The 23492-nt window shown below is 40.6% G+C and overlaps 1 protein-coding gene across 7 annotated transcripts in view; it reads right to left on the bottom strand.

Moving 5' to 3' along the window:
* Window positions 1–7920: 7920 nt before the first annotated feature.
* Window positions 7921–23492, bottom strand: part of Mpped2 (metallophosphoesterase domain containing 2) — a 174132-nt gene continuing 158560 nt past the window's right edge. For all 7 annotated transcript variants that reach the window (XM_070032670.1, XM_070032673.1, XM_070032672.1 and 4 more), the window contains 3 exons: window positions 15531–15646; window positions 11929–12042; window positions 7921–9292 (listed from right to left, as the gene is read on the bottom strand). In XM_070032670.1, the coding sequence (XP_069888771.1) occupies window positions 9174–9292; window positions 11929–12042; window positions 15531–15646 (349 nt within the window). In that variant the 3' untranslated portion in view covers window positions 7921–9173. The remainder of the gene's footprint in view (window positions 9293–11928; window positions 12043–15530; window positions 15647–23492) is intronic.

The following is a 23492-nucleotide window of genomic DNA, read 5'->3' as shown; positions in this document are numbered from 1 at the left end:
GGAGATCCACTTATCCTGGGCTCCCATAAAACCATTAGACCTCATATTAATGAAAGAATCCTTACCCATCCCTTACTCTTTTGTTCAAAGACATCCTGACATTAGAGAAGATGAATTTATCACTTCACAGTTCAGAGGAAAGAAAATAATCAAAAGGAAAGGGAAAGGGGGCTAGAGACACAGCTCAAAGGGTAGAACACTTGGTTAGAATGCATGAAGGCCTGGGTTCAAACCCCAAACCACTTGGCACAAGTCATACCGAGTAACATGGAATAGTAAAAAGATTCACATTATTTGAGCCCTTTTCATTCTCTCCTTCCCTATTCTACTCTTATTCCCACCTCATGTTTTCTATTGAGCATATTTCTTTATATAGTACTTGAACTCAGATACATTTTACATCTTACTGTTCTTTCTGAACTCTATTACCTATCAATACCATTTCAGGATGATGATCAATTAAACAAAAATACAAGGAAGAAATGAGGTCCCCATCTACTATCATTGCTGGATCTCCTCATATAGGATGAAATCTAGTTATCTAATAAAACCTAGTGATCTAATAAAACTAGTGATCACAGCAAAGTCCTTAGTTATTCAGCCCTTGAGAAAATAACATAAGTTCTTCATATCTGTATACCTTACTTCAATTTTATTTCTATGCAGAAATGTAGCTGAAGAGAAAAGTTAATTTATTATAAATATGTATATATATCATACATAGTACTAGTAAGTTATGTACATACACACACTCAAAATACTTTAATTCAGAATCAATGAATGATATAGATAGTTATATTTCTTATTCCTACAGAGATGATTTCAAATTTTCTCAGGTGAAACCTTCCAAGTTATATTTTTCTTTTTTTTTAAGATAAGAACTAAGAAGGTAAACATGACACTTCAAGTTTTGTAATTTATTAATGTTACAGGTAAAAATGTTAGAAGGATCTCAAATCATTTGTTGCTTCAAACCTTCTGACTTCATTAGCATCAGCATTTATGACACAAATGTGTGGAGTGGTTCCTCCTGGTATCTGAGACAGTACCAGGTACTACTTAGAGACATCATCCTCTCACAGAATGTCAACTGGCAAGAATTACTGTGATGTTCCAAGATATTTCCTATTACTGATCTATTTATCCATTCAAAACCTGAGCAACAAGGAATTAGATGTTCCCAGCATTGGGAGATGGAGGTTAAGGAAGTTTAATGAATTGCAAAATGAAAAGGAAATGCACTTATGCATGTAATATCATTTTGCTTCTTAGTGAATATGAGATTAAGAAAACTCAGGGGGTAATCTGACCTCTTGCTCAAATGACCACTCACAGCAGCAAAGGACAAGGCTCTAGTTTCCATACCCCATAATCGAATGCTAGTAGCCTGGACCACAAGAATAGCAGGTCTCATATCCCGGAGTTATAAATCACAATGGACACTTTGACTAGTTCCTCAGGAAACACTACTCCAGAAGGTACCAGTGCAGCCCAGGACAAAGTCACTCCTCAATTTGAGTTCAGGCAGCACAAAGACTTAAGTGCTCAGGGCAGTATTTCTCCAGAGAGCTATTTCAGATTTCATGTAAGAGTAACTGGTGGCCTTGGATAAATCATTCCTCTCATTTATGTGCTAAATGGGAGAAAACAAGTCAACAACTGATGCATGCAGAAGCATTTGGAGGTGATGGATAGAGACATTATGGTGCATTTCGTCAATGGCATGCCATTAGAGAAAACCATTTCATAGAGTAAATTAAAAAAACAAACCAGCTACGTGACACTCTTGGAAATGCCACTGGCCATACCAGTCTTTCTACTCATGAAATGAAGCTACTACAGAACTGACATTATCCTTATCACACAAGCTCCCTTTCCTAGGTGAGCTGTTTGCACTTTCACATAACTATGTCTAGTCATACAACTGGAGAAACGTCTACTTTACAGACCCTCATTTGCTTGAATTTACATATCTAGAGACATATATGTGTCTATATATACATACATGTGTCTCTACATATAAATACACACATAAATGTGTACATACATATATACACACACACATATATATATTCTTGCTAGTTACCTTCCTGTGTGAATATTTTGTTTGCTACAGTTACAAGGCCCCATCATGGCAAACACTGAGATTTAAAATGAAGCTTACTAGCACAGGATCTATTTTACCTTGGTCAAGAGCATTAAAAAAAAACCTCTTCTTTTAAATTTTGCCTATCTGTCTTATATACTGAGTGACTGTTTGCCTAATTCATTAAGGAAGTCTTCTTTCTTTAGACCCAGATGCTGGGGACACAGATAGAAGGCATGATCACTGACCTCGGGGACACAGCAACAATCAGAATAAGTAACAGAGAGAAACATGTGTGGGCAGCTAGAGCAGCATCGGAGGGAGCGTTCTCAGTAGAGATGGCAGATATGGGGAGGGCTTCTAGAAAATGTGTTCCTGTAAGAATTCAGCAGATGTCACCTAAACGTTATAGCAGACTTCTTCAAGTGTGTGTTGGACAGCCCAGGCACAGGAGGAACATTTGGGTTTCATGTCCCTTGTTATTTCAGGAGCTTCTACTAAAAAAAATCTGAACTTATTTCCCAGGTCATTCATGAAGGTCAAGGGTAGAAATGGGCCATGAAATCACAGGCCCTTTGGCTTGGTAAGTGGTTCTGAGAGTGCTCAGGTACACCTCATGGTAACTGTGGCTTCATAAAATCAGAGCTGATTGATGGGAAGGAGGCTCTCTGCCTTGTGTGTTTAGTCTACTTGTGCTTTTAGTAGCACTGTGGCTGTGCTTCCTAATGGAAATGAATCTCTCTCTCTCTCTCTCTCTCTCTCTCTCTCTCTCTCTCTCTCTCTCTCTCTCTCTCTCTCTCTCTCTCTCTCTCTCTCTCTCTCTCTCTCTCTCTCTCTCTCTCTCCATTACCCAGATTTAGATGCTTTCAGGTACGAGGGAACATTTTTACCTCAGATTTTTTGTCTTGTAAGACATCCCAAATAAAGGAAGGAATAGAGAAGAACCCAGAGCAAATGTTTTATCAGATAGTTTGAGAGGGGTGGGGAGGGGGAGGGAGGGAGAGAGGGAGGGAGGGAGGGAGGGAGGGAGGGAGGGAGGGAGGGAGGGAGAATTTAAACAGCCCAGTTTCTGTGCAGAGTGGGTTTTTAGTGAGTCATTCTGATGCTCCAGTTCAAGAATTCATTTTCTCTGCTGAAGAGCTGTCCCTAACAGCACATGAATAGAGTTACTTTGATTCCTTTTGCTTTAAGACATATTATTGGCAGAATAATAACAATGTCTTCTTCCCAGGATCCTAACAATATTTTCATGTCATCTGACCAGCCTATGGTGGGGAAGGAATTACAACCTCTATGCAAGTTGGAATCTGAGGCTGACGGAAGTAGCAACATAGAAAAAGCAATCCATTGTTGCCTCCAATGCTCGATAGGAAATGTACTCATTACCTTGCTCATGTAACTGTTACCCCTCTGTACAGTATTTTTACAATATAAAATGTACAAAAAAAGAATGTTTGGATGTCTGTCATTTGGAGCATTACCTTTGTTTGTTAGAGTTCTGGATATTGTGAAAATTTGCATTGAAACTTAGAATACCAAGAAGTTATCTTCCTAAACATTAGCTGGACGAAAAGTCAGAACAGATGACATTAAGGCTTCATTATCCTGAGCTGAGTAAGGAATCTAAAGAACATTGCAAATAACCAAGTCAGAAACTACCAAATAGCAATCGTTCTTCCTGGTTCTGGCTAAGCAGGATCCCTGCGACTGTCTTCTGACACACAAAAGTGTCAGTGTCGCTTACCCTCATCTTATATGGTCATATGTACAAAGCTTTTGACTTTTTGATAGGGACACAAGAGGTTTTTATATCTGTTTCTGTTGCTTTTAATGTACTTATAATGTACTGTGTGATTTTTTTTTGTTTCTTTTGTATGTTCTTCCCCCATGGTATAACCCGTTTTCACTGTATTTGATTCTGGTGCCCTCCATCTTGTATATACACTTTTCTAATTTGGGGAGGGAAAGGGAAATAACAAACTGCTGAAATAAGGATGCAGGTTGACCCATTGTAACAATGAGATGCATAATACACTATGCTGAAAATGAACTTTACAGCTTGAGGGGGGAGGGAGGAGGAGGGAAGGGATGGAAAAACAAAGGAGGGGGTAACAATGCTTGATAGGAAGTGTACTTATTACCTTACTCATGTAACTGTAACACTTCTGTATAGTATTTTTACAATAAAAATGTATATTAAAAAAAGAAAAAGCAATCCAACATAGCCAGTTCCAAAGGTGGAACATCTTATCCACACCCAAGATTGGGACCCAAGACTGACCATACCCCACATACACATGTAGGTCAAATATGTGACCAAAGTCTACTGAATTTCTGAGGTAGAAGGGCAGAAATCATCCACACCCAGCTCTCTCTTGCAGGAGGAGGAATCTGGGGTCCATCAGAGTCATTGGACGAAAATGAAGAGCAAGAAATTGACCTCTGTGAGCATCTTCAGAGCAAGGTCAGATCCTGGAGCTTCTTTCAAAACCTCTCCCTTTATCCTCACAGATGGGTGTTTTCTACCACACCATCATCATTTGCCCAAAACTAACTACCCCATTGTGGCTATTCCTAAATGTCAAAAACCAGTTCATCTTCAAAATAAAAAGTCCCAACTCCAAGCTAGGGTTTTATTTTATTTTATTGCCAGAGCTGAGTGATGATCATGGTGGTACCACTGATCTTCTCTAAACTTCACATCTGTAAAGCCGCACTTCCTATGGACTTCTTTTTGTAGACTTCTTATGGCTTCTTCTGAACCTTCTTCTGGGGAAGAGAGGGACTTCCTAGGAAGGCTTTGGAATCAGTGTGTTCCTGTTTGCTGCAAAGGCACAATAGGGAAGGAAAAATGAATCCTGTATTTAGAAAAAGCATCTGAAAGGCCATGTGAAACAGCTGGAATCCTCACCATGTCTACTGTTTAGTTAGAAAATAGAAGGAAACACAGTTCACGTTGAGTCTATTTTCTAGATATGGTCCTAGAACCTTCTGTGATAACGTACATCCTGTAGTCCTTCCTTTATGGTTTGCTTCCTACTCCAGCCCAAATGTCTCAGCTTATTACCCAATGGTCCAATTCCTAAGAAGAAGTAGACCTTAGTTTCTGTTTATTTACCAATCAAGCAAATTGTATCTCAAAACGATTAGGAAAGTAGGAATAAGACATGAAAGGGCTCAGGGAACGCAAACTAACATATAGATGTTATAAGACTGCCAGAGCTGCAGTGAGGCTGAGGTTAGGGGCATCCTTCTGGGACACAGCAAGTGTGTTATCTGCCCTGAACAAATCCCAAATCCTCCCAGCTTCTCTTTTCTCCCTACTTAGGACCTGGAGCACAGTATTTATTGACTTAAGAGGTGTAGATAAAGACAAGGTTAAAGCTGGCCACCCGTCAGAGCAAACAGGGACCTGCCTCACACAGGGATTTCAGCAACCCCTCCCCCACTCCACAACATCTTTACAGGACAAAAGGAGATGATGAAAACATATCTAGGGAAAAATTCACCAATTAAGCTAAAAAGGAGATGGTGAGGTGGAAATGGTAGACTACAAAGGGAAAAGAATACTTCAAAATACAAGCAGATCCTGGATGCCATTTTCAGGAACTTAAGTAGACACCTTCATACTTTGCAAACCAGGAAGTCAGTCTCTCTTACCTGACTAACAAGTGCCCGTGGGACCCTTCATATTGCTAAGAAAGGAAGTTTGTTAACATTCCCAAGGAATGCATACAGATTTTTTTTCCAGACACCTTGGTCCCAGTGCTGTCCAGTGTGAAAATCCAGTTGACAAGACTCCTACCTAGAAAAATTTCAAGGCGAATAGGGTGAACTTATTGAACAAACATATGTCCATTAGTTAGTGGACAGTGATCTCCATGTAAGAGCTTTTGTAACTCAACTTCCTCCTCCCTTTACCAAGAAGGTGAACATCCAGCAGAAAGGATGCTAAAATCCTGGGATTTTAACTGGCATGTAAGCCATGTGCTCCCTGTTCTTATCTAATGCACTGTGTGCTTGGCTTTAAGCAGAGAGATTTGATGTTGTCACCCAAAAAGTCATGTTGCAAAATGCTTGGTAATTCCTACATGAAGAATAGGCAATATCTCAGGGCCACAGCAGGGCTTTGTGCATGCTAGGCAAATTGTCCACCACTGAGCTACATACATACCCATTCTTTATCTTTTTGACGAAGGTTTTGCTATGGAACTCAGGATAGCCTGCAACTCACAATCCTCCTGTTTCCCTAGTGCTGGGATGACATATATGTGCTTCACACCCAACTGTTCTCCATGCCAATTTTCTATCAGCGTTCAGGAGTTGACTTTTGTGGTCTAGAGGCAGGGGATAGAATGAATGTGGACTGTGGAGTCAGACAAACCTGGTTTTGAATCTTCTACTTTCCTAAAGAAAGTTGATTCAGGAGGCATGTTTAACTTTACTATCTCTAAAGTAGGGTTTATATGACCTCTCCTAGGACTTTGTGAGGATTAGAAACAAAATGTAAGACTTAGTCAGCAGAGTTCCTGGTGACAGAAGGCAAGAAAGTGCCCTATTTGTAAAAGCTATTTTGATGGCTTCCTTGTTATAAGGCTCACTGGAGAAAGCTTTGGGCTTTGGAATAGTAACTATGGGTCCCTTGGAGGTAGTTGCTGCACATGGAATTGTAGCCCAGTTGAAGGAATCTCTGTCCATGAGCCAGTTGACCCTCTAGATGTAGCAGACTGGTTTACTTTCTACCTCCATACCGTGGAAAGCAATTTTAGTAAGTGCTTGGCTTAATTCATTTGTGTCCAGACATCTTCTGAAGGGCTGTGCACACACATTTGTTTTCATGATGACCCACTTATTTCCGGAAGGCTGGCCTTTTGAGAAGTCTAAGCCTACCTTCTGGTTCAAAAGGAGTATGAAATGTCTGTTCTATAGTATACCTCTCACTCTAGCTACCCAGGCAGGAGATTGAGGTCGACAACCGTTTCCACTGAGGCAGCAGGTCAAAGGGGTTGGCAACTTTTCACGTGCTCATTATCATGGGGCTCCTTTTGTTGGTAAATTCACATTTCTTCTCAGAGAGATGAGACCAGAGTGTCCACCTCAGGCTCTGGGTAGCATCTAAGAGGCTTCATAAATGCAATTACAATAGGTCAAGAAGGCTGTAGGGGAATCTGACCTGTAATATGCCCTAGAACATTCTCTCTGCTGGTACCAACATCATGAATTCCTCTCATGAACTGCGCTGAAGTTATCTACAATGGGTAGGCAAGAAGGAAGATCTATCAGTTAAGCAACCTACATATGAAAAGTAGACATTAGAGACACACGGGAGATACTGGATCCTATTGCTTTCTTCAGTGGTTCTCCCAGAGGAAATAAACTGATGGTCACAATTTCCCCTACTCTTACTCTCCTGTCTGACCCATTAAGAAAATGGTGATAGGGAGATGGTGACTGCTCATGGGGACAAATAAACATGTGCAGTGGATACTCCATTGCTCCTATAAATACATCCTAAACAGTGACCACAGCCTTGACTACATAGTCACTATGTTCCCTACATCATTTCAATGACAAAAGATGAATCTTGATCCTCCCAGCGATAAGGCGAGAGGGATGACAACATGATGGAAGTAAGGAGTACTCCGAGGGCCTTATTGATCTACCTGCCAGCCTGTGATTGGTAGGCAATAAAACTTTATTGAAAATTAGAAGAAAAAAGTCATTTATTCTAATTCTTCTCGAAGGGATGACTGATATTGTATGTGAATGAATCTCCTCCCTCCTTCCTCAGGACCAGGCTACCCTCCCTCCCACTAGTCAAGCCTCCAAAGATCACAGCTTTAAAAATCTTGCAATTTTATTTGCATATAAAGGCCGCTAGATATAGAATATCACAATAAATTTAAAGAAAACAACTGCTTTCCTAAATTTCAAGATAACATAAAATAGAATAAAGCTCAACAGCATTTACAATGGGAAAACAGAAAGGACTATTAGCGACAATATATTGTGCTAGTGAAGATTGCATCGACACACAGTGCAAAATGGGAAGGGGAGAGGCAGTAAGAAGACAATTTAGGGTATTTAAATAGAAAGGACAACTAAGCCTTATTTCAGTTAGCTTCCATTGCATCCATTTAAGTCTATACACACTTGTAACTGTACCTAGATTTAACTCAAGCTCTTTAAGACCTTGAGTTCTGAGAAATGCGTCAGTTCTTTGAGACTTCTGATGTGCTGCTGTACAGCATTCCTTTGCAGTTGTACTGTCCTTGGCAATATTAAACTCCTAACTTAGTCATAATACACAAAAAATACTTATATATATAAACCCATATGAGTCGGCACGCTGTTTTTTTTTTACTGCATGAAATACCTGCTCTTGACAGATTCAATTTCCATATTTTTAAAGCTAAAATAATTTAAAAGGAACGAACAAACAATGAGACCTTGTATAACCACGACCAAGATCTCGCTAGCTAAGTCATCCTTTGAGTGAGGTCTGTCTTCTTCTCTTGACAGTCTTGTTTATAGCAAGAGAGTGACGAGAAGGCTTTTCCAGGCCTTCTTCTGCTGAGAAGATTGCTCTAAGTCGGGGCCTCATCTGCAAAAATGAAGCATTACCAAGAAAACAACAACAACAACAATACAACATTAAAAATAAAATACTTCAAACAATTGTGCAAATCGGGATGGTTTTAAAACACTGCCTAGCTCCTGTTTTTTTCTTTTTCTTTTATCTTTTTCTTCCAGCTTAAAGCATATTAAAATAAGACTTTTTTAAAAATCACTTTTTAAAAGAAAGCTTGGCTGTCCTTTGGCGAACACTAACAATTTACAATGGCGTGGCCTTTGCAGAAACAGAAGTCATTTTACAAATTCACAATGTTCCTTTGATTTCAAATGGAGGCCCCATTTAAAAAATAATAAAGAAGAAGCACAACCTCTAGCATCATATTTTGTTCCAACAATTTACAAAAAGAACTCACAGGATTTAGAAATAAACGAGTAAGAGAATGTAAGTTTATAATTAGAAAAATGGCAGTTTGTAGACCTTCTGTCATATTCCAATAGGGTATTTAGAGCTTCAAGAACCCTGTGGATTTGGAAGGTCGAATATAATTGGAGGGTTGGTAGGTTGAAAGCTGACTGTACACGTTGAGGCATTGATGTACGTGGTATAACCATCGGTCATGATGCCGTAACCTGTAGAGAGACAATGTCACAGTTACTGTAATATCTATAAATGCTAGAAACTGAACACAGGACCACCAGGCAAGATAACAAAAATATCTCTGTCAGAGGGCAGGGAGAAAAAAAAATTCAGTTGAGTCTGTTAACCAGATCAAATGATCTTCAGGAACTGCTGTCTAATTTCATTTTATTTTCTTTTAAAAAGGGAGACTTATCCATTTCCACGAAGAGTTGAATCCTTTTTCCTTATTTGCATTCTAAACTTTCAAGAGAAATGCAGATTGTTTTACAAGAGAAGACAAACATTCTCTTCTTTGTTAAAAAAATAAAGTACTTTCATTTCAAAGCCCTATATCGATCATTGATTTCTAGGAGAAGCAGTGAGTAACCTAAGATTGACTCATAGAGGATGAACACAGCCCAACTCCAATGAACCTCAGGGCAAGTGAGGAGAAAAGAGCACTGGAAGTTGGGAGATGAGCATGCTCAGCTTTGTTACGTACGGATCAGATAATCTCTGTCTTCAATGAAGATCCCCATAAGTGATTTTTACCTTGAACTATATAGTTTTAATTTGAAGATCCTGTTTCATTTCAAAACATCAACTAATAAACTGTCCAACAGTTGTGTTGAAGCATCTTCATGGGACACTGCTTCCTGGGGGAGGGACTTACCTGGACTCTGCGTCAATCAAAAACACTTAACATATGTAGTATAAACATACTTGTGATTAGCTTAAGGAAAGCAAAGAATATTTCTCTAGACCTTTAGCTTATATACTCCTTTTGAAATTTTTAGAATCTTAGGAAAGTTGTCTACTTTCCTGGATATCTTGTATTTTACTTAGTTATAGTCTCTGTAACTCAGTTTGTAGTTCTATGCTAATATCAGACTCTTACGGCATGCAAAAATACAACCATGAAAAAATAAAATCATCAGGACTTATAGAAATCACAGATAAGGGTCTCTTTTTTTCTCCCCTAACTTGCTTAAATTTCTCCAAGTAAGCCTAGGGAGAGCTTAATGAGGGTCAATGGAAAAATCTCTTAAGAAAAGAAAGGAGGCATTTAAAATGTGCACTGTTTAGTTCGGGGGTCATAAAGTCTTGTTATCTCTCTCCATCAAGAGGTTGGTATTTGCCCTCTCTTTGCCCTCTTCAGCTGTCTTAAGTGAATAGAAGCGAGACAAGTTTATTTGAATACGATCTCCTCCTTTTAAAATGAGTTTATTATTTTGGGGCTCCGGTGGAATTTCCCAATTGTCTGGCTAGTTTAAAGCTAGTGAATTATTTTATGTTTTTAAAGAATGAAATGCAAACTTGAAGGAATGCTGTAGGAATTCAAACCAGTTTTCAAGATAATGCCCTCCCTCCCCACCAATGTTGTAGATAGGAGGTCCGTTCTCTCTGCTCCAGGGCATTAGGAAGTAGGGGAGTTCTTTCTCAGGGAACACAGCTCAGTGGCATGGAAGCCAGCTGCTGTTAACTCTCCTTGGGAACAGCCACTCAGCTGGAGCCTGCACTTGGAGGAAGCTGAATTTCTCTGGCCTCAGTCGGATGATTCTCAGTATGTTCTTTATTGTCCAGCTAACTGGGAAGCCACTGAATTTGTGGGCTTTGAAAAGCAAACTTTAGTTTGGGGGTGTTTTTTGTTTTTGTTTTTTTGCCCGGTCACACACATATAGCATTATGCACTGCTGTATATGACTGCCGATTCATAAATATCTTTATCCAGAAAGCAGCAATACATAAGCAGGAGTGGAAGAGAAGATGGCAGCTGCCCATATAAACACACCCACTGCACACAAATCTGGAACTGTGAGTCTGGGAGGTCCTGGAAATCTAAATGAACGAGCGCTTTGTGTCTGCAGACACAAAGAATAGTTAGGAAAAGGCAGGTCATATAAAACCGAAAGGCTTGAAGGGTCCTGTGAGATTTTTTTCAGGTTCTGTGACCTTTGCTGAGCTTACCTTGAAAAGCAGAAAATGGTAACTGGACCAGTTCCCATGTAGGGGAGATTAAATTATTCTGTTTAATCTCACATCTACTGCAAATGTGCTAGTTCTCTCTACTTCTGTTATATAGCTTGCAAGTCATGAGTTATTCTTCAGACAGCACCTGTCTTCCTGGATCTTTGTGTGCATTGGTGTGAAGCGTCATATGTAGCAGTGTGGGGGAGAGATCATGGAAGGTTTATATAGCTCCTAATTCCCAGGGCATTTCATCTGACTCCCTTAACAGCAGCAGCAACAACAACAGAAAACCACTCCTTCTGTACTTTTGGAATACACGGTAGCAATGATGATCATATATTCCTCCTTTGAGCCCTGAGATTCCAGAGGTGCTATGGAGAGTGATTGGTACGTAGCAAGGACATGTCTACTCTGCTCAATGTAAAAACAACAACAAGAAAACAACAAACACACACACACACACACACACACACACACACACACACACACACACACACACACACACACACCTTAGCTTTCTATGCTAGTTTCTCTCTTAAGATTTCATTTTACATAAAAGCAGTCCCATGGCTGAATGGGTTTGGGAATCACTGTTCTAGTTATCCGAGTTCAGCTAGTCTCCCCTTAGGGAATACCATCATGGATACTGACACCACAGGTGTGGTAGATTCCTTACCTTCGTGAATTCCACCAAACACGTGCAGCTTGGGCCGGACACGCCTCTGGACTGTGTTTAACAGCTCCACGCAACCCACTCTTTGAAGCTCCTTCGGAACCCAGTCGCGAAAACCTAAGGGCAGAAAGCGATCAATATTCTTAATTCTCTCTCTTCAGGTAAGGTTTCATTTAGACTTTAAGGAAGCCATAACTCACAGAAGGTTTATTACATTATCTGTAATCCTAACCCTCCATTAAAGCTCATGATGGCTTTTAAGAAACTTTTCACTTTCACTTTGTCTTCGTTAAGTTCTTGAACATATATATATATATATATATATATATATATATATATATATATATATATATATATATATATTTGGAATTCCCCCCCCTTCCAGTTAATTAACTTTTTTTTCGGTAACGATTGTAATTTATTCAGCCATGGGTTTCAAATCTTCTTCATGACACTTATTCCCGGTAGCCCCATAATGTCTCTCTCCCTTGATTCAGTTCCTTTCTCTTTTTCATTATGTTTTTTTTTTCTTATACTTTCTCATACCAGTTTGCTTCTAAGATGCTTCAAAGAAGAAGGACTAGAAACTGCTGCCTATAAACAAGTCATAAAATAGATACCTTGTTCTCTTTAGGAAAATTAGCTCTTAATCCTTGTTTTTCCTGATGACCAAAGCTTTGGAAGTTGCTTCTCTAGCTTCCTTTCCAGAGATAGACAACAATCTGACCTCATGGTGGCATCTAGCAAGCTGGGGCTAATTGACTACTTTTAAAGTAAAAGCCACTTAGTTCAACGCTTAATGCAGAAAATCCATAAAAACTGACATCAATTATAGCAAAAGTCAGCTATTTAGATGATTATGGTCTGGAATGAAATCCATACACCTCAGCAGGCTGAGGTATAAAGAAGGCAGGTGGGATGAAAGGCTAAGTTGTAATCTGTGGGAATCCATTCCACAGTTCCATTAGGTTATTTCTACTATTTAGAAATGACCGAGTGGAAAGAGGCTGATTTTTGCTTTATTCGGCCAAACTGTAGTCAGGAATATTTAGTGTCTCTGTAAAGGCATGCTAGCTGGGGTGTAAGCAGTGACTGGAGACCCTGGGAAAAGCATAAGATAGAAGTTCTAGCAAAAACCAAACCAGTGTTTTCCAAATTTCTCATAAGAGGAAAATTTCCTGAGCCCACATACACTGGCATAATAGATGGACTTTACTTGAAGGGGGGACACATTCTACTTCTGTGCACAAGCATCTGAGAAAGCATCTTGTTCAAATTATAATAGAAAAAAGCCCCTAAAACTCATGGCACTGTGGCTTCTATCAGAGCAGGGAGGAGCTCAATGTCAATATCAGAATCCCAAGAATATTGATTGAGGTTCAACTTTCCATTTTGAAAACTTGGTCTGACTTTCTGTTTTGAAACTCCTACTGTACCACTCATTCTGCTCCTCACACAGCCTAACTTCCTCTACTGTTATACAAAGTCAGGGGTACTTGTGTCCTTAATAGGGCATGCTGGGACAGTTCAATTCTTTGAGGTCTGGTATTCAGACTTGCTACTGCTATCACTTGTTTTAGTCTAAAAAGAATGACTTGATAAAATTTGTGAATTGGTTGTTCTGTTCAAAGCTATCTTCCAAATATCATTCTAGTGATGGAAATGTTTCCATTCTGGAAATGCTCAAGTCCCTTCCAGTGACTAGCCAGAGGTAAGTCATGACATCAACTAACTAGGCTATTTAGGCAAAGGGATCACATTAGCTGGAATGTAGGATGCTCTTGCCAGTTAATGCATACTAATCAGAATATTTAGTTAGAATGTTATGACTTAGCTAGCCTAAATGGGTATAAAAGTGGGTAATTGGGCTGGGAAGGTGGCTCAGTGGTAGAGCGCTTGTCTTGCATGCCTGAGGCCCTGGGTTCGATTCCTCAGCACCACATAAGCAAAAAAAAAAGCTGGAAGTGGCGCTGTGGCTCAAGTGGTAGAGCACTAGCCTTGAGCTGAAGAGCTGAGGGACAGTGCCCAGGCCCAGAGTTCAGGCGCCACGACTGGACCCCCCCCCAAAAAAAAGAGTGGGTAATTAATTATCACTTGATAAAGATTATTGTTAAGTAAAATCTTCAAAACCATAAGCTAGGATGTAATGTGGTTAGGGAAACACCATGAAGATGGTGGCTCTGGGTGCACTGTTTCCATGTCTGCAACAGATCTGGCTTCTCTTCCCTTGTTTCTTTTCCTATACTGTTTCATCGTGAGACACAGTGTAGTTTCCTTTTAATGCAAAGAAAGCAGTAGGAGAAAACACCTACAAAGATTAACTTGTATCTAGAAATTAATATTATATATATTACTTTTGATGCTCATAGAGGAGGGAGGAGACAGAAAACAACCGTAAGTCAAGAAATAGTGTTAAATTCTCTTTAAGAACTATGCATTTAAAAATGTTGTATGGAGCCCAAGATAATCCTAGCTACTCAATCCTAGCTAGAGGTGTTATAGTGGTATAGTGCCTGCCTAACAAGTGTAAGGCCCTAAGTTCAAATCCAAGTACACTTCATTCCTGCCAACCCCCCCCCAAATGTATAGAGAACTCATTTCATATTAGTTAGTTAAAACAAAAAAAAATACAGAGAGAGCTAAAAGAAGGAAGAAAGGAAGGAAGGAAGGAAGGAAGGAAGGAAGGAAGGAAGGAAGGAAGGAAGGAAAGAAGGAAGGAAGGAAGGAAAGAAGGAAGGAAGGAAGGAAGGAAGGAAGGAGGAAGGAAGGAAGAAAGGAAGGAGGAAGGAAGGAAGGAAGGAAAGAAATAAAGGAAGAAAGAAAGAAAGAAAGAAAGAAAGAAAGAAAGAAGGAAAGAATGAAAGGAAGGAAGAAAGGAAGAAAGAAAGAAAAGAAGGAAACATCAGCTGTATCACAATCTTAGGAATAACTGGGAGATAATTAAATAAGTCAAATAATCATGTTCTTATCCATAATCTGTGGAGTACGGGGTAGCTTTAAAGCACACAGACAATATAAACTTGAATGCACACTTGATAAGCTTGGAGAATGAGTATCCTTAAGTAATTTTCAGCCCAAGTCCTTCCAGAACAATTTATCTTCTTTTTAAAAAAAGATTCTTTTCTCCTATAATCAGCTCAAATGTTAAACTTTAAAGATACCCCAGGTTCCAGCATTATGTGGAAATGGAAAATGAGATCCTTTGAACAGAAGTTTCTATCATTTCATTGCTATTCAAAAGCCCTGTGATTGGTAGGTCTATGCCTTCCTTCTGTTCCCCACCCCACCCCCTTATTCCAAAGTGAATGCAGTTCTTAAAATAAATTATCAAACTCAAAAGATTGTAGCGCTCTGTACTCATTTGATTTTTTCCCTGACTCAACTAAATCAAAAAATTTAATTTCACGAACACCTGTAAGCCTGGAAGAACTGCTGAGTTTAATTATCATACTGGGTTTCTTTAAAGACATTGACTTTTCTTTTTGTATTCACTCCCCCCCCCCTTTTTTTGGAGGAAAATGATTATGTCCCTGAAGCATTATTCATTATGCTTGCAAAAAAAAAGGCATCTGCTATGACTAAAGGACAACCTTTGCTTCACTTACCTAGAGGAGGTCCATGTGTCATAAGTATGTCGATGCCCTCAGGGATGAGGTTCCACTTGTCCAGCAGAGACTGACCTCTGGGTAGGTTAAAGCCCCATCCATTAAACCATGGGGTCCTTTAGGGGAGACAATGCACAGGGTATCAGACCAGCAGAGCCACATCTCTGCACTGCAATATTTCTCCCTCGCACATTCCCCCATGGTTTTGCATTGCTCTCTCTTCTCTTTTTGATGGTTGGCCCTGGCAGCAGGATGCTTTTTTGTTGACTGCTTCAAAACCCATCCATTTGAAAGCGGGCGTGGAGCCTATGAATTGTTCCACTGGAAAGGGGCACGGGGAAGCTTTCCAGTGAAGACTTTCCCAGCAGGCTTCTATCAAAACTTTGACAATGCTTTGTCTTCCCCCAAATCTCAGGGCTTCCCAAGATACCCAGCCCTGATCCAAAGCATTATCTAGCTTTCCTGGAGTGCCTCAGAGCTAAGAAATCCCATCAGTACTCCTTGACCCTCCCCATCACTGTGGAAGTACTCCACTGGAAAGATTCTTACGAATGTCCCCAGAGGAAAGAACCAGTGGTTTGTGGAAGACTATTTGTCTACTAAGATGCCTTCAGTACTCTCTGGACTGAGGTTGTTGGGAACAAGGAGGGGAGCTCTCAAAAGTAATACGAAAGCAAGTGAGGGAAGACAGTAGGGTACAGCCTTGGTCACTCTGGAATTTACCCCCTGGACAGCAATGGTGAGCATTTCACAGGAACACAGTGCTCCTGAAATGAGTTTCTGAGATTGATGTGAGGGAACAAGGACTTTGTCCCTTTAACAAGCATCTCTCCACTGGAGACAAGGTCTCACTTACAAATAAATGTACTGTTTATAACAAAGGATGATGAATTTTTCTATACAAATACTGTAGCCTAAATCACATTAGTACAAAATATTTCCTTGCATTGTCCTATCCACAATATCTAGATTAAACAGTATTCTTTGAAACAGACTCTCTTTTGTTGCATAGGAAAATTCCAATTTGCTATGCCATACATAAAAAAGAATATTTCCTGGCTAAGCCCAACTTTCTCTTCCAATTTGACCTTCCCCTTCCAGCTTAACCTTCCCCTTCGATGCTTACTAAAAGATGTGATCCTGACTTCACCAATAATAAAAAGAAGAAGTGCACTTTTATTTAAAGACAATCATTTGACCGACTAATAGGATTTTCTCAAGAATTCCAACTCAAAAACAGTGATATAACATATATTTAGGTATATAATCAAGACCAGGGGTGAAAGGATGATACTTCACCATTCACAGTACCACTAAGAAAATCAATTCCCACTAAAGTTTCGGTAGAGAGCAACTTTTAGAATGAAGAGATTGTATAATGCTAACTACAAAGAGAAAGAAAGAAAGTATCTGACTTATTTCCTAATTACTTCCCAAGTGCCATTCTAAGAAAACTTAGGTTTACTACTACTAGGAGGAGGTAGCAGAAGATGAAGAAGTTTGTGAAAACAGTTACTTACTGAGTGTTTACATCAAGGTAGTATTCTAGGCACTTTCTTTGTATTTCCACATTTAAACTTTTGGAATTCTTTGAGAAATTAAGATTTGTCTTAAAATTTAAAAAACAAAAACAAACAAACAAAAACAACTTCAGAATCCAGTGTGAACCCAGTTAGCATTTTGGCAGAAGAGAGACAGAAAGAAAAACAAGCAGAAACATGTGCTTTCTTAAAATTTGAAAACAAGCCTCTGTGCCTATGGTTCTTGTTTGGATGGCAAATAAAGAAGAGTTTGACAGGGTTTAAACACACCCAAGTTGCCAGTGTACTGAGGGGCTCTGATTTTGCTGAAAACTGACAGGTCTGCAACCTCAAGCCACTGTAGGGGCTTTTTGAGTCAAAGGAACAAGAGTTAATTTTTTTGGGGGGAAGGGGTCTTTTCAACTTTAAAGATTATTCTCTTAGAATCCTGTATCCATACCTCCCACCCCTCCAGGAAGTGCTTAGTTCCGTAAGTGTCCAGGGAAAGATTATGATGAACTCCTGGTCTACAGATAAACCAAATCTAATTTGGTTAATGTTAAGCTTGTGACAAAACCCAGAAGTTTTTAAGTTAAGGGTAAAGCTTTAAAGTGTCTGGCTTTCATTTCACCTCAAACTTATATATGCATGAGAGAGACAGGGAGGCTAAGTTACAGGAAAAGGAGCATTTATCGGGTTCCTGATAAGCTTTCTATAGAGCTTTTACAGAGATTATTGAACTCTTCACAACAATTCTTCAAGCATGTATTATCATTCTATATTTAGATGAAAACCTGACATCAGTGATTAAAAGTTACTTGTCCATGTTTCCAGGACCAATAAGTAGTGGGACAATTTTCTTTTCCTGACGTTGGAGTTTGAACACAGGGCCTAAAGCTAGAGTCAAGATTTAAATCTGGATTTGCTAGTTCCACAGTCTGTTTTTCCTTGGAATTTCTGGTCCAATTTCACTTTGGAGGTTACACATATCTAATGGAACACATAGCTGTTCCATACTGGCTTTCAGGCTGAGCACTGTGCAATTCCAGGAGATGACATAGAATGAGGCAGTTGAGGTGGCCCTTAACAAAAACAAAAGTGGATATGGTCTTTCTTGGGGCTTTTCCTTTCTCTGTACCTCCAGGTCAAGTCTTTCCACAAGGCAATGGCCAACCAATGGGAAAAGCAGCCCAATGATAGGTTCATTCCAGAATCATCCCAGAATGGCTTAATAAATGGGGCACACAGAAGTCGGGAGCCCTGTGTGCTAATTTTCATTCTTCCCAATTCACTAGCTCAGTTGGACCTTAGATAAAAGAAGGATTCTCACTGGGCTAGTTTCCTCATCGGAGGAAGAAACAAGTAGGTGGACTCAATTACAGGATTTTAAGATTGCTTTTATGTCTTATGAAAAAGCCTAATACACAAAGGAAGCAAACTCAGCAGCTTCCTGGCCTCAGGGCTGGGAAGAAGACACACACACACACACACACACACACACACACACACACACACACACACACACCCCTGGGAAGAAGACACACACACACACACACACACACACACACACACACACACACACACACACACACACACACACACACACACACACACACACACACACACACACACACCCCTGCCTCATTTACAGAGGCCCTTCCCTCCTTTTTTTCCTAACCTACACCTCAGAGTGCAGATGGCTGAATTGGATGTATAACGATCTTCCTGTGATCTAAAAATCCTAACATTTTTTCGTTCTGTGTAGATTAGCAAGGATCTGAATTAATACTGTCAATTGTTCTTGGTGAATGGCCTAAACGGCCTGTGAGGGCCCCCAGTCTAGTGTGGGAGAAATGTCTGTACAGAAAGGGAGTGTGTCATCGCCTGTGAATAATGCTTTATCCAGCTAGTTTCAACCTGAAACATGAAACCTTAGCAGTGAGCCCATCAGGGGTTCCCTGGAAAATATGTGCACAGCCAATCTCCAGATCTCCACAATGGGTTTTGTTCTGTAGCAATGGGGGGTTAAGAGGGGAGGGGGGATGGGAAGAATCCAAGCAACAATGTCTATTGCTTCAGCCAAGGACTTAATAATAGCTGTGACTAACAATTACCACATGGGAACCAACTTGTAAGAAAATGACCCACAAAGCACCTTATGGCCAATGATCCAATCTGAGCCCCTAACCCATCTACTCCTTGAGAGAGATTAGAAAACTCTGGAAGGAAGGAGGGCAGTTCCACTGGTCCAAAGACACAAGATGGATGGAAACAGGGTGTTTTTAAGGCACCTGTCCTTGCTCTTGGAATTGGTGGCACTTGGCCACTCAGGCTGGAGTTCCTGGGGCTAGGACTATGGGATAAGGGAGTTAACGTAGGCAGAACTTGCTCTACACAATGTCAATACAAAACAGGTTTTCTGTATGGAAGTGAGCTGAGATGAAATCACAGCAAAGGTCATATGTGTTTGCAGTACACAGTGCAGTGGTGCAGGCAGGAGGGAACTGTCAGGCCATAAATCCAGAGAGGCTTGGACAGATGAATGGCTGTTTACTCCTCCACAAACCTCAGAGGGCATGTCCTGGGAAAGCAGGATTTAGAGATGGGAAGCTGGTGCCTGTGCTCAGGTATGCTATTCAGGTTCCTGGCTGTGGTGGAGGTCAGCATCCACGAAAGATCAAGGTCCTGTGCTGGCTACCTACACACGTCTTATTGATAGGGTCTCACGGGCACCTCCCACAGGGATTGATTATGGCTTAGGGGCCCCAGGACAGTTCCACAAGGTTCTGCACAGAAGCTGTGAAGTGGAGGGTCAAGAGCTCCAGCAGCACTCCATCTTAGGACCTGGCAGGATGGCTGTGTACTACTTAGAGCAATGAGAACCTAGAGGCCCAATAAAAGTTAGCCATTCTTACTTAAAAGGCAAAGGTTAAAAGCATGGATTATGGAGTCAAACAGACTCCTGTTTAAGTTCCCTACCTGCCAGTTACTGGCTTCTCTGTACTTCAGTTTCCTCATCTTTCAGATAGAGATACTCTCTGTCTATGTGGATAAGAGGAGGTAACACATATAAAACATCCAGCAAAGCACTGGCAGGAATGTAAACAAGTAGTTCTTAATTTACAAATGATCATCTTATCAATGGAAATGCATGTAGGCATCCATGTATACACACACAGCTGTTTGTATCTTCTTTCTAGAATTTTCCAAGCCAGGGCTCAACAAATCATAGACTCTCCTGTTCTAGGGCATTTGAAAAAGTCTCCAGTGATTAGGCAAGCATCACTAGATGGCTAGACAGAGCCTGATTTCTTCCAGCTGATTACTTATTAAAAGGCATTTCCTCAGTTCATTTCTAGTGGAAGTTTTTCAGAAAGTCACTCACTCAACTTGCCCGCTCAGTCTTGCATAGACAATCCTGTGGAATTCGAGAACACAGGGCAAAACGGTTAGTCAGGGCTGCTTAGCCAGCTAGTGCAGGTGGTTAGATTTTTGACAAGATACTGAATTGGGGGAAGTTCAGAGCAAGGGTTATCCTGAGTCCCTGGAATATTTATCATAGGAGACTCAGAGAGTTCACTGGAGGAATTGACAAGCTAGTAATTAATGCCATCACCACCACCTGGCACCTCCATTCAGCACAACTCTGACACAGGAGGCAATTTTCACATAGCTTTGCCTTTTCTGAATGGTGGCCCTTTAGATTCACAGCCTTCTTCACAGCCTGTACATCATACCTGGTCCAAGCTAATTTAACCACCACTGGTTAAAATCGCCCTGCCCTTCACAGCCCCTCTCGCATGCCATGAAGCTGTCATGATCATTCTTGATCTCTGGCTCACCTGACAGCTCAGCCCTCCCCTGACTGCAAAGCTTCCCCGACAGTTTGAAATAGCAGTTTCCCTGGCACCAGATGTGTCATCTTGAATATCCAGATGAAAGGCAGACACTATCCTCTATCCTTCCACTCCCTCCCTCCCTGCCTTGTTTTCCCTTCTTTGCTCTAGATTTGAAGAAGCTGGCTTTCTCCCTCCACCTCCTCTTCAAGTCTCCTTTCTTCCTTGGCAACCTGAAAGTCATTCTCCTATGTAATTAAAAGAGCTGTTTTGCCTTTGCCCACAGAGTGGCTTCATACCTTGTGCATGAAAGAGACACATACCAGTGGACATTGCTTTAGGGGGTGGGGAGCAGAATTCCAGGGCAAGATTTCTCCCCCATGCAGCTGCTTGGGAAACCTGCCTAGCCAGTATGCTAGTCCAGCTGCCACCAAAAGGTGGGTAGTGCTGGCTTCCCTCTCACCAGCTGTCTTGTCCCATCTTTTCCATGGGACTTTGTAGCTTGGCTTTTGTTAAAGAGGTTCTTGGGACACAAAGAGACGCTGTTTTGATAACGGGCCGACCTGGCGACTAATACGGTCTGTGTGATTGGGTGGGAAATGAAAAAAATGGAACCAGAGATAATCACCTGAACTCCCTCATGTACAATTTAGGCTTCTTTCTTTCTTTCTTTTTTGAGTCTGATCTTTTTAATTCTTCGAATTTATCATATAGCCATCCCTCTACACATACAAGTGACAACTATATAATGTAATTCTTTACAAAAATGATTATGATCGTAAGTAATTGACAAACTGTCAAATCAGCAGCTATGCAGCCATGATAAAATTATGCAACTAATAAAAGAAAGAGAGGACCTTACATAGCAATATAGAAAGTCCTCGGGGGCTGGGAAGGTGGCTCAGTGGTAGAGTGCTTGCCTTGCATGCATGAGGCCCTGGGTTCAATTCTTCAGCACCACATAAGCAAAAAGAAAAAAAGCCGGAAGTGGCACTGTGGCTCAAGTGGTAGAGCGCTAGCCTTGAGCTGAAGAGCTGAGGGACAGCACCCAGGCCCAGAGTTCAGGCCCCACAACCAGACTCCCCCACCAAAAAATAATCAAATTCTAGGGCTGGGAAGGTGGCTCAGTGGTCAAGCGCTTGCCTTGCATGCCTGAGGTCCTGGGTTCTATTCCTCAGCACCACATAAGCAAAAAGAAAAAAGCTAGAAGTGGTGCTGTGGCTCAAGTGGTAGAGCGCTAGCCTTGAGCAGAGCTGAGGGACAGCTCCCAGGCCCAGAGTTCAGGCCCCACGACCGGACCCCGCCCCCCCAAAAAAGAAAGTCCTCAGAATTTATTAGGGAATAGAATAGTTTTCAGAGAGTTCTATATTGAATAACAGTTATGTAAGAATGTAAGAGGTGCAGATGTTAGCTTAATCTTTAATTAGATTCACAATGACATGATGAAAATAATATGTACCAAAAAAATCTAAAATGGAAATGGTGAATTAATATTTTAACTATTCAGCTGAAGAAGGGAGGGGAATTTTTAGACACTTCTTTTGTGGGGGTGGGGGAGGGGAGGATAGGGAGGAGCTACTTAAACCAAGGGATCACATACTGAAGTTTTCACCAATATGCCAACTGTGCCTCTGTTTTATAACTAATAAGTAGAAAATGTCAATTAAGCCTCTGCTGCCCATTCCTCCTTTCCCCTGATGGAAAGGAGGTAGTATGAACAGAATTTGCTTTAAGAATTGAGAAATAAGACCTTATGATCTATTTTCAAATATAGTAGGCTCTGATTGTTAAATAATAATGTTATCGTGTATGCCTAGCCCTCTTGAATATCCTGGCCTTTAATCTTGCAAACCAGTTCATAGCAGGAAGAGAAATATCTTCAGTCCATTTTCTTCCATAGGACTGTGAAGGAAACTCTGTCCATCCATCACACAAAGGAAGTCTGCCCAAACATCATATCACAGCAGGACTTGTGCCTTCTTGGTGCAGGGAAAGAAGCTCTGGGATGCTCCAATGCTTACAGAGTATCCCTTTGTTTTGCTGCTGAAGACATCAAAGGTCTAGGTACCCTTAGTCAGAAGAAAAGACCTTGACAGGAAAAGACTCCAAACTGAGCAGCCAGATCAATAAAAACAGCACTTGTACCTAACGCCCAGCAGGAAGGATTCTTCAAAGAGGGATATCACAGCACCCACCTTACAGGTTAGAAAGAAAAGTAAGACTTAATAGGTGGAGAGGAGTTAGGAAGAAGACATAGGGAAGATTTTCTTGTGATAAAATACATATGGTACAAAATTTTTCACTTTAACCATGTTAAGTGTGTAATTCCATTGCATTAGGTATATTCCTAATGTTGGGTAACCATCACCAGTATGTATCCCCAATTTTGTCATCACTCCATATAGAAGCTCTATATCCATGGAATAATAATTCCTCAGTCGGTCACAGTTCCCAAAGTCCTAGTAACCATTATTGCACTTTCTGTCTCTGTGAATTTGATTACTCTGGGTACCTCAAAAATGTGGAATCAGACAACAATTACCCTTTTGTGTTTGGCTTATTTTACTTAGCATAATGTTTTCAAGGTATTTCCATGTCTTATCATG

The sequence above is a fragment of the Dipodomys merriami genome, unplaced genomic scaffold (assembly GCF_024711535.1).
Source record: "Dipodomys merriami isolate MVZ:Mamm:240054 unplaced genomic scaffold, mDipMer1.0.p SCAF_21, whole genome shotgun sequence".
Lineage (NCBI taxonomy): Eukaryota > Metazoa > Chordata > Mammalia > Rodentia > Heteromyidae > Dipodomys > Dipodomys merriami.
This window is presented reverse-complemented; position numbering and strand designations above follow the sequence as displayed.